General features: G+C 37.8%; 1 protein-coding gene across 1 annotated transcript in view; it reads right to left on the reverse strand.

Moving 5' to 3' along the window:
* Nucleotides 1-2740: 2740 nt before the first annotated feature.
* Nucleotides 2741-12036, reverse strand: part of C16H7orf50 (chromosome 16 C7orf50 homolog) — a 31089-nt gene continuing 21793 nt past the window's right edge. The window contains exons 5-6 of the mRNA XM_032704326.1: nucleotides 7521-7602; nucleotides 2741-3255 (exon numbers count right to left, since the gene is read on the reverse strand). Of these exons, the coding sequence (XP_032560217.1) occupies nucleotides 3073-3255; nucleotides 7521-7602 (265 nt within the window). The 3' untranslated portion in view covers nucleotides 2741-3072. The remainder of the gene's footprint in view (nucleotides 3256-7520; nucleotides 7603-12036) is intronic.

Here is a 12036-nt window from a genome sequence, read left to right on the forward strand (position 1 = left end):
TCAAAGGGAACTTTTTACACTGTCAAATTTTGAGTAATTAGTACTTCCATTAGAGGCACAGTTCCAGCTTTAAGCAATTCTAAGTAATTAATGTTCCTTTATTTTGCCTAGAAATCCTGACTTCAGCATTCTCTTAGGACACACATTCTGCTAAACAGAGCTCCACAATACAGATTAACTCAACTAGAAGACAATTAGCATAGGCAGATGGAGATGTAATTTGTCATTCTGCACACACTGTTACTTCTAGCCTTGGATGCAATTTTTTCTTAACACAGCAGACTGATTCAAACAGAGGCAGAGATGTGATTTTGTTCTATCTGTACCCACAGGATTGCCTAAGCTACAAGTGAGGCAGAGATTTGAAAATTCTACATGACCAAATGACAAAACACAGTGAATAAAGTGCCAGATTGTATCTTCCCATACAGCTTCAACCAGCTACAGGAATTCAGTAAATACATGTCTCCCAAAAATGTGTGTCCTTTTGCACTTCATGGCTGTCCTGAAGGTGACTTGTTTGCCAACCAGTGAAAGATTCCTTAAGAAAAGGTAAAAAGTAAAAAAGTGAAATGCAATTAAAGTGTCCTTTCCTATTTCCACTACAGCATCAAGTATAAGATAACTCTTAGATTTTTTCATATTGAGCTTGGAAACACAAGACATGTGCAACACCACCAAGCAGAAGTCTGACAAACCTTTTATCAAATTTCAAGATCCCCCTGTCCTTTGAACAGCACCTACACCAAGAGGAATGAGGCAGAAAGCTCATGCTTTGCTTTCTCTGCCAAACACAACCACAGCAACAATTACCTTCATTTGTAGCTTCTGAATTTTCTATAACTGCAAGAAGCAGAGGCCAAACATCATGTCCTTCACCCAGCAATAGGTAGGAGTGAAGAGAAAGCTGAAACAGCAGTTGAGGAAGAGGAGATCAGAGCAGGACCTTACTCCCAAAGGTCTATTATTGTGCTGGTGAGAGGCTCTAACTGTTCTTTTCCAAATACTGCTGTTCACATGGACTCCAGATTGGCAGGTCTTGTGTGCTTTTAATATCAACTGATATAAAAAGAAACATGACATTCTTGATCTACAAAGTGTCTCTTCTCACAGATTTGTCAGAACTTGCACATGGTCAGAATCAAGGTCCAAGAAAGGCAAATTTTGACAAAGCTGTCCAAATCATATAAGGTTCACACTTTTTTTTCCCAGATCTTACCTTTATCATCTTTTTTTTCACAAGTCTATTCCAAAGTGCATTTGCAACGTGCTTGTGCTTTTAAGTTGCAAGGTATGTTAAGTGCACAATGAGGACCCACAGTTTTGAGTGACAGAGAAATCAGAAGTGGCAATGCTCAGATATCTTGAGAGAGAACAAAAATTCTTCTCTGACATACAAAGTGCAATGAAAAACTCACAAAAAGACACTTTGAAAACTTCATCCATGAGAAATTCCTATTTTTCCTAGCGGAAAGAAAAAAGTACCAGCTTCTGCTTGGAGTGACAGCAGCTTTTCCCAGCTGCATATTCTCACATGCAAAATACTTGATCCAATGATCTTTATGAGTTCACTAAATGTCAGGATCGCTTCTTTTTACTGCAGATATTTTTTACCAGCTTTCACACTGGAAGAGCAGTGCTGTGAAGCTTTGGGCCTCAGAAAGGCTTTGGCTCTGCCTCCTCTGCAGCCCTCACCCAACTGCTGCCCTGTGGTACTGCCACAGCACCTGGGCTGCCAAGGAACCATCAGCAGCTCACTGGAGAACCTGGACACTGCTGCTCAATTCTGCCCCACTCCAAGTTGTGCCAAACTCCATCCCAGTTACTCTGCTAGAGCAGGGCATGCTGGTCTCTAGTATTTTTGGACTGCAAACATCGTCTTCAAGAAGTCAGAAAGCATAAGTTATTTGTTATTAGCAATATATTTCGTACTTTTAAAGATTTGTATTAATCCACGGCTGTGAAGGCTGTCAAATCCACTCAAATGCTTCTTATTGAAAAATCAGGCCTGAATATCTGTAGATCCTCCCCTCCTTCACCCATCCAAATTAAAGCTGTAATTCCCAAAGACAGCCACTCTTCTAAAACACTACACATTTCATATAGTTGTTATTAGTAAAGTATGAACAATGTTTGCAGAAACATTAAAGAATCAGGTCAAGAACTCTGTCTGAATACCAGTGTTATTAAATAAGCCAATCATCCAACTTCTGAGTAATTAATGTCCTTGGTTTTCACTTGAAAGCCTCATTTTCAGCATGTTCATAGGAGACAAATGTCCTACACCAAAATGAACGAAGAGGAATTAACTCTTTTGGGGGATGCCAATTACCAGAGAAAGATGAAAATGTAACACTGTCAGGCCAGATACAGCACAGCACTTCTCATTGTAGGGTAAGTTTAGGTACAATCCGATGATTTCACCACATATAAGCAAGGATTTGATCTGTTCCCATCTGTGCATTATCCAAATACCTAAACAATTGCCCTAATGCGTTTGAAAACTTTAAAATATAAAAGGAAAACTAACAAAGCTGATGGTATCTCCAGATCACCGTGTGAAGTACTAATAAGCAACTGTGTTATACAATCCATGTTCAACAGACTGAAAATGATCTTTCCCAAATCCAAGTGACATCCTTCTGAAGCTGAAAGTGATAGATTACAGCTGGCTGAGCACGCACTGTACTGTACACTCATTTTAAAAGCTGCCATTGTAAAAGACCCTCCAGGCTTTTTGTTGGTTCCTTTGCTCTTCTTATTAAGGACTGTAAAGTTCCTCTTATTTAACAGTAATTACAGGGGCAGATGGAGAAAAACTAATGAGGGAGAGAGGTTTATTTGTTAAAGATGTGCAGTAAGATCAATAACAAGTCTATGGACCATATATGCTATTTTTATTTCATCGCCTCAAAACATGATAAATATTTGCAATTGCAAAAAATTATGAGTACAAAACTTATTATTAGGATTCTTTTTAGAAAATGACGTCTTTACAACTCATTTATAGCCTCTGTATATGACATCCTCTCCTCCTCTCCACCAGACAACCATTAAGACACAAAAATACTCTCAGGACAGCAGCTGCAGAACTTGTCGTACGCGCTCACACTTCTCCAGCACGTTTGGGTCTTCTCCATCAGAACCATCAAATTCCTTCATAAAAGCTTCAGCTTTCTCCACAGTTTTGTCTCTTGCCCCGCCCTGAAGGCCTTGCAGATAATCCAGTAAAATGGTGAAATACTTGTCTGGAACCTTTAAAGGAAAAAAAAAAAACAAACAAGGAAGGAAAAATCTGATTTATTTTCTTCCCTCTCGATACTCATTTGCAATCATGTAACAGCATCACCTGAAAGACAATCAGGAGATGGGCACAGGCTTTGGTGTTTGCCAATGCCCAACTCCAAGTGGAAATGTTTGAAAGGTACAAGCTGCCAGGAGGGATGGACCGTGGTGAGATGACTGTCATGTGCTCGGATGGGCAGAGCATCTGAGAGGAAATGCTAAGCAGATGTGGAAACGCTGAGCAGCAAATGCAAACACTCCCTGACAGGGAGCTCAAGGCTGTGAGGGTTGGTGCAAGAAAAAAAACAAAACACACCAGCCAAATCCTCCTTTTGGAAAACACATATGTGAATCTTGCTAAATTTGGTGAGAATTGCATGAATGTGCCTGAGGAAAGAATTTTGCCGGAATTACCCTCGTCCCAAAAATTATTTGTTTGCTGACTTGAGATACCACCCACCATCATGCACTTTGACAGAATGCTTATACAAAGGAATAGAACTTAATTTGAAAAACAAATTGAAATTCAGACATATGGAAATAATTTCAAAATCACGCTGACTAAAACTGATAGGCTGAACCAACATGTCCAACATTAAAAGCACTTTAGTCATCTACAGTTGTGTTATCCCCGTTTCCCTCCCTTTCTAATTAACCAGTCATAGATTAAATTTTAGCTTATCTGGTAGAACATACAGTTTAAATGATCATTACCTTAATCTTGGCAATAATTTAGCAAAGACTTTGGAATGATTTATTCAGTATTTCAAACCAAAATAAGAGGTGAACAGACAGACCTATCTTGAAGCATATCTTGACTTCATGTTGTGTATCTGTGGAACAGGTTTCAGCCAATAACAGAATATCTCTTGCTGTGAATCAGGGGATGTTAAAATTACCTCACCCTGCAAATATTTTTCTCCATGTTTAACTTTACACATACAACTTGACATGAGTCAAGTCAAACACATACGTAAGTATTTAAAGGATTGGAGACTAATTATTCGAGGGCGGTTTCAATTCTGCAAAGTATCAAGATTTCAGAGAAGGCAGAGCTTCAACAGACACTTAATTTACAACCTATTTCTCCATCGACATTTGGCAGCAGAACTTTGATCACTAAAACTTCTATCACTCCAAAAGAAGAGGAAGAAAGAATATTCCAACACTGCCTTCATCAATCAGGCATATTACAAAGCAATAAATCAAAACTGAAGTCTGCATTCAGCCTCATAACTTATACACTATGGAAAACCTTCTAATTCTTCACACAAACACTCTTGCGCTAAAGAAACAACACAGTTACAAAAAAATATTAATTTTACAGTGACTAACACTGAAATGGATGATATATGAAGTGTTGCTATAATACAAAAATCACACATGTTTAAACATAATGAAAAATGTCTATATTTTTGAAAGTTTTTACTCACACTAAGCTGGTACTAATAACAGACAAACCATTCAGATGCAAACAATTCCAGTGTGACAGTGCTCCTTTAATGCAGATACTCAGTACTGAGCTTTTAAAGCTCAGCAACATTTCCATGTTTCAAACCTTGGCTAAATTATCTCTGTAATCTACAACTCTTGCTGTAGACATACCTGTGGAACTACAGCTATTATTATATCATTTAAGCAAAATGCTTGAAGGGACAATTGAAAACCTACTCTAAACTTAGAAATACGAACTGTACAGGCTGACATGTGGCTGATTATTTTTCTTTAACACAGTTCTGAGGTTTATTTCAGCAGGAGCTCACAATGTAGCACCCTGTAGGCAAGGTAAGTCAAGCTTCCTCCTGACTTATACAGTAGAGCCATAGCAAGGACTGGAACACACAAAGTGCCAGCAAAAACTTAATGAAATCCAAATTTTAATTCTTCAAATACAGTACTACGAAAGCGGCGATTTCAGGGGTCTTGGCGAGGTTTTCCAAGAAGGAATGCAATCCTTCTTCTAAGTTCTAAGTTTTAGGCTCGTTTGAAATTGGAGATCAAGATCTCCCACCACGGCTCTGGAAGTGGAAGCGATGCTTATGGGATTTTTTTATTATTCTTTTGTTAAAGCATTTTGACCCTTTCTTTGTTTCTATTTCTCTCTCACACTAATCTCGCCTCTGTTCTAACCGGAGCCGATTAAAACGGAAATATCCCGACGTGAAATAATTCCTGTCATCGGGAAAAGGAGGGAAACCCTACAAAAGAGCAGCAGGAAAAGAACAGTTCTCACTTTACAATTACACTATGCAACTCACAAGTTTTCAGGCTCAGAGACTTGCAGATCCCCACGTATTTTGCAAAGCAAACACAGATCCCAGCACAGAGGACCTCAGCTCACTGCCACCACGCTGCCTTTTGGGTTACCTTCCAAGGAAGCTTCAGCTCCAGGCCTTGCAGCCCCAAAGCTGAATACAGCTGATCTATGACTTTCTAAAAATGCTGTGCCAGATGACAGATATCAACAAATGGCCCAGTGTTTGTTTTATACAGGATCCTGGAGAAGTATACACACCATAGGTACACAGCCTTGGGAGCTGTCAGCCAACCACCAGGTGGATTTTAAAGGGACTTAAAAAAAACCTTCATGTAGCAAACAACTTGAAAATCTCAAATTATTTCTTACAGAAAGAGGCATAGCAGTGCAGGAAACTCAACTCAGTGCTTTGCATGGCTTTTCAGTAGGCATCCAAGTGACACCATGAGATCAAAGACGTGGCTTAGGAAGGAAAGAAACTTACGTCTTATGTCTCTTTTTGTACTTTAGTCATGCTTGGATTGCCAACAGATTTTATTCTGCAATGGACAGGAAGTTGAATTTGGGTATAAAAAATATTCAAAAGAAGCTGGGTGTGCCCTCCCTATGGTCCTGATGAAGGAAGAGACTTCATCATATGCTTAATTATAAGCACTTGAACAGTTCTACTAACTTAACTGAATCTGGATGCAGATGTTCATCGTTCTCTAAAGCTCATATTCAGTCTTCTCTGATTATTAAGCCACAAAATATGTGAATTTAAATAAATCTCAGCACTTTCAGCAGATTAAAAAGCAAAAGGAAGTTTCATTTCAGTGTTGAGAAATAAGGGGTTAAGCTGTGTTTTGATACATAAAACAAACGCTACTTAGGGTTCATTATGTCCCAGTGTAATTCAACACAAACCCCAAGGTAAACAGGTAAAAAAGTAAAAACATTGTTCTGCCTGCCAAACAATTTCTAGGTAGCTTTGAAGAGCATATGTTGATTTTGGAAGGTTGATAAAGGTTTTTAAAGGGGAAACTTAAAAACTGAAGACAGAGTAAACAACCTAGAGACCACCATCAAATTTGTATTCTGCAACTCATCTTTTTTAATGTATTTACACCCTGTGAACATTTTTGCCTTCGTGAAACTCTGCTTTTAATTATCTGGGTCTCTAAAAGTATTTTTAACCGGAAAGGTAACACCCTATGTCAGGTGATTGGCTTAAGAGCTGCTGAGTAATTTGGGTCAGGAAGATCGGTATGAATAAATGTTCAAGAGCACACAAAACCATCAGCAAAACCTAACTGAGTGTCAATGAAATGAATCAATAAATAAGGCACTGTGCAAATAGGCAGATGTTTGTTCTATTACACAACAAAATAAATGACCTGAAACTCCCACTCGATACCACGATGGTCAGGCTTATTGGAAATTCAATTTATGTTGTTTTTTCAGTTATGAAATGAATGGATTTCAGTATGGATGCAATCCTGGCTTCTGGTTATACTTTATGTTTTGCACAATCAACATCAGGTTTCACTTATATTTTAATGAGAAAGCTATTTTAACATCTTGGCAATAAGACTGTACATCTTCTATGGAGCCAGAGATATCTGAAGCAATATGAGAATCATGGTTTACAGTATTGAGTTCCACATTAGGAAATTCAAACAAAGAATATGACTCAAATTCTCAGCAAATTCTAGGTTTAAATAAAACATGAATCTGCTCTATTTATGCTTGACATACATCAAATATAAAAATCTAGCATACACAGGAGAATGATCACCAACAAAGTAAAAATATCAGTGACAAGCAAGTAAAATGATTCAGCATCTTGGTTAAAAACAAAGTAATTTATAAATTATTAAAAAATTATTAGACAAGTTCATGGTTAGTACTAGCAAGTTTTGGTTAACAAAGAATAGCTATAACTAATGTATATCACTATATCATATTTGTTCTGAGGAAAAGCAGCATTAATACAAACCTTCTCTTTATCATACATGTGCAGGAGAAGCCACGTTTGTCTTGCCTTTTGAAACTTCCATTCTCCTGGATTTTCAGACCAGCTGCAGAAAATTAGAAAAGGAAAAAATTTTGCTCGAATGAAATATTGTGATAGCAAAACATCCTTTATTCAGAAAATATTCCCTACAACGCTTCCAAGTGACTTGGTATGCACCACATGGAGTTTTGTGGCACAGATACTGGCACACATTTTGTACAAGGCCACCTGGCTTCTGTGCAAATAGTGAAAGGTTTAGGAAGATATCATAGCCAAGAATGTTATGTTTTCCTCAGAAAGCACTCATTCCTTGATGTTAAATACCAAGCCCCACTCCCCAGCTTTGGCCAGTCCTTTATGAGAGGTCACTGCCCTCATTTGACCCACAAGAACTGAGCACCCCAAATCCTTATCCCAGTTGCAGGGCTACCTGATTATTTGGGGAGGTGGAGTGGACAAGGAATCAAATTTTGGTTTTAGAAAGTTGATATTTCACAATGAACTGAAATTTATAAAAAATTAAGCAGCCTCTGAAGGACTGGAAGGAGAAACTTGTGCTCCAATGGTCACCTCAGCAATGGCTGGAGCCCATCACAGATGGATGTTCCAGAGCAGACAATTCATTCTTGAGGAGCATATATTTAAGGCTTGGGTTTGCCTAAAGGTGTGACTTAAATATTTATGTTTACAGGAGAGAAAAATGGTTTCTCTCACAAGGAATACTTCAATACTGTTCAAAGCAAGGGGGCAAAACAAATTACTAACATCTGCAAACGTTCTTTGGCTGTTTAGCAAACACATTTTAAATATGTAAAATTTTAGCTGGGCTAAAATAGCACATTTACATACATCTTGAACATATTTTTCAAGCTGGTATATTCTGTTTTAGATGAAGAAAGAGACATTTATTTCTATAAACAAATGAGCAAACCAGCAAATCCCACCATAAAATGAAGACTTCTTTTTAAAATTACATGCTTGAAAATTAGCATCTTAACATGTACAAAATCTGACAGCACACAAAAATATAATTTAAAATGAAAGAATAAAAAATACTAGGAGAAAACCCAGAAACTTTCACACTTAATTGATTTTTCTCTAAAGAAAAATAAGTCTCCAGAGGGTAGCATGCAAGATGCCATTAATGTTCCAGCTTGTTTTACACAGCAATAGAGAGCACAGAAATCAATTGAAAAGCCAGCTGGGTATGAGAATTAGTATTGTTTAAACACTGTGAAGTCTAATAAAGCAAAAGAGTCCTCATCTTTGCTGAATGCACCAGCTAATACATTGTTCAGTCAATTCAATGAAAGAGAAAAAAATGAGACCACAAATTTGTACAGAAAGGTTCCATGGAACCCTCTGAAGAAAACTCAAAGAAAAAAAATACTGTCTTGATGTTCAAATTCAGGATAAAGAAAAAGCAGCAACAGCTCATTAGGGTTAGGACCAACTAAGCTTAATACAATAGTCTGTAACCAACATATAAGGTAAAAATCAGACAAATAACAGTAAACCAGGACAGACAAATAATCACAATATATCATCTTTTACATGCTCAAATAAAATCTAAAAATGAGCTGATTTAGAGGCATCTTTTGGAACACTGTCGATAAACAGGTAGAAGTTTCCAAAACAAATATTGCACAAAAGCAGGAGACCAAAAAGCTGACTGACAAAATTTATAGAATGGAAAAAAAATTGTTATTACAGGGAAACCATCCCTTCTCCCATCACCACAGCCTAGAAACCAAAGTACTTGCAAAAGAAAGATCATTCAACCCTTGGTGTCACTTTGCCTTCACAGCAAGGTGCCCACGTGGACAAAAACCATTGTCAAAATGACACCGCCTGTAATGAGAGGGGCCACAGAGGATGAAATAAAAAGGGTTTTTCTTGCAGGTGCAATTTGTGGGGCAAACAACAACCTGCTCATTTGTTCCCACTTTCTCTGTTTGCCAGGCAAACACAGCAGCTCCTGACTGAGAAACTGGGACTTCTGCAGGAAGTCACTGAACTTCTAAAAGTCCTTCAAAACAAACAAAAACCCAAAGACAGTGACAGTGCTCCCTGTTCTTTTAACCTTTTCCGTTATGAGGTTCATCCTCAAGAAGAAGAAGGTAAGTTTAGAATTCTTTTTTTATGTTAATTAAGCCTGGAAACACTTTACATGATAGTCTTTGCAAGGTGACAAGAACAAGCTGAATGACAGATCTGTGACTGCATCCTGTGAAAACAGGCCCTCTTCTAATGAAAACCTTTAACACGTTTGTATTTCTCCACAGTATTCTATGTATTTAGACATTTGCAATATCCCTCGGTTAGACACACCACAGAGTACTCTGAATCTTTTATTCCCTGCTAATTTTATGTTTCTATCACTTACACTATCACCTGAGTAGTGTTGGCATTTAAAGTTCAAAAACACAGCCTGATTTCACTAATCTCCCATAAAGCTATAGGATGTTAAAATATTTTTATTACCTAGTTTATAAACAACTGAGACCAGCAAATGAGTGCACTATAAGGTTAATTGCTCTTATTAACCTATTACCAAAACCATATGCTCTCTTCTACATGTTAAGGCAAGTCGTTGTACTCCTGCATCCAAGATCCCATATGGACTTTCAATCCAGCGAATTCTCTTGTAGAAACAAACAAAAGTTTTAGTTTGTCTTCCTGAAAGGTTCTGCTCTATATACACCACAGTAATTCATATAAACAACAAATACTTTAACATAATCAACTGCAGAAAGTACATTTGTGCACATTACAGCACTGGAATCTCAGAATGTCTTTTGCTTTGTGCTCTGTCCTATTAGAATCAAATCCTAAATTAGTACAGTAAGAAAAATAGTATTTTCCTTAATAGACAATGGCTATACTTGTATTTTCAGAAAATACTCCCAAGTTTCTAACTGGTACTATATCCATGGCTGTATCAACTCCTATTTCTCCCCATTTAAGAAAATGATCCTTCTCTTGACCCGAATTCCTATCAAACCGTGGTCAAAACACTCTGGATAATGGATGCACAATCTTTAATGCAGATAACATGACAGTTGCTCTCTGTAACTGGATTCCTCAACAGTTATTAAAATAAAACTTTTCCACTGATTCCTATGACAGCTTTTTCCTACTCCACTGACAGCTTTAAAACCTATGGAAAGCATCACTCCGTGACAAAGTGAGAGGGGTATCTCCTTTTATCAGGATGACATCATTAGTACATTTTTAGAAATGCTCAACTTTTAAACCACAGAAATTCAACCTTTGCAACACAAGAGAGGTCTCATTTTGCTGTTTACATGCAGATAATACTCCTTGACATACTACAGCAGGAGAAAAGGCTTTTCCTTTGAGTGATTAAATATACAGAGTAAGACCAACTATGTTACAGTTAAAAAAACCTCTTTTTATAGACAATCACAACCTCTTCCACTGTTTGAATTAATTTGGTAGCCTCTACATTATTTATGTCAGGGTCTAATATAAACTATGGAATTGAATGAAAAATACACATGTGTAAAACATGTATTTTTCCAGTGTGCCTTAGGCTAGTTTTCAATATATTGTACAAACACTAATTGCCTTCTTTACACATTTAATGTTTGAATCTTTCTTATGAGCTCCAGCTCATTGAAAAAACCATATTGGTTGACTTTAGTTAAAGAGAATTTAAATGTTTGTGCAAATGATCTTCCCAAGTGGCTTTGAAACTGAAGAGACAGAGGAAGTGAATCAAATAAATCAAGCAGCTTAGGAAATTTTACATTTGGGCTTTCGTTTTTTTTACCATGAGTCTCCTGTGGAAAAGCTGCCCAAGATTCTCACTAGTCTATCTCATAAATGACTTTTTAGTGCCTGTAGTCATCTCACACAAATCTATTCCCAAAACATGGGAATTCAGGCAGCGTAAGTAGGCAAACAGAAGACAATTGGTAGCGTGCAGGGCAGGACACCCTCTGGGGTGCCTTGGTAGAAAGAGATGGGGAAGGGAAAGTAGTCAAATTGGTTCCAGAAACACAGTAAGAGAAAAACATTATTGTTACAAATTGGATTCAGGAAGTCAACACAATGCATCTGCTCAGACTACCAGCCAGGACAAAACACTACAAAGCTGTCACAACTGGTAAATAATCACAGTGCGCAGAAAAGCTCTCTGCTGAGAACCAGCCATTTTACTAATTCAACTTGAAAAAAAATTATTGCGTAGGAGACAAGTCTCAAGAAACCAAAAAGACAGACAGAGGTGTGACTGCTGATAACCTTCCAGAAGACACGAGAGCACTGCTGAGTGCCAAAGGCAAGGACACCTAGACCCACCTACATGCACTGCTCCAGCTGTGTGCCACTGTCCAGTCCAGCTTGGATACACCTTCCTGCCTGGGTATCTATCCAAGGAAAAGCAGACTGCCACCAAATTTAGATCTCTCCAGCATATAGCCCAGGTTTAGTATCAGGGAATTAATTGGAAAGGTTTCTCCAGCCCTGAGGA

The sequence above is a fragment of the Chiroxiphia lanceolata genome, chromosome 16 (genome assembly GCF_009829145.1).
Source record: "Chiroxiphia lanceolata isolate bChiLan1 chromosome 16, bChiLan1.pri, whole genome shotgun sequence".
Lineage (NCBI taxonomy): Eukaryota > Metazoa > Chordata > Aves > Passeriformes > Pipridae > Chiroxiphia > Chiroxiphia lanceolata.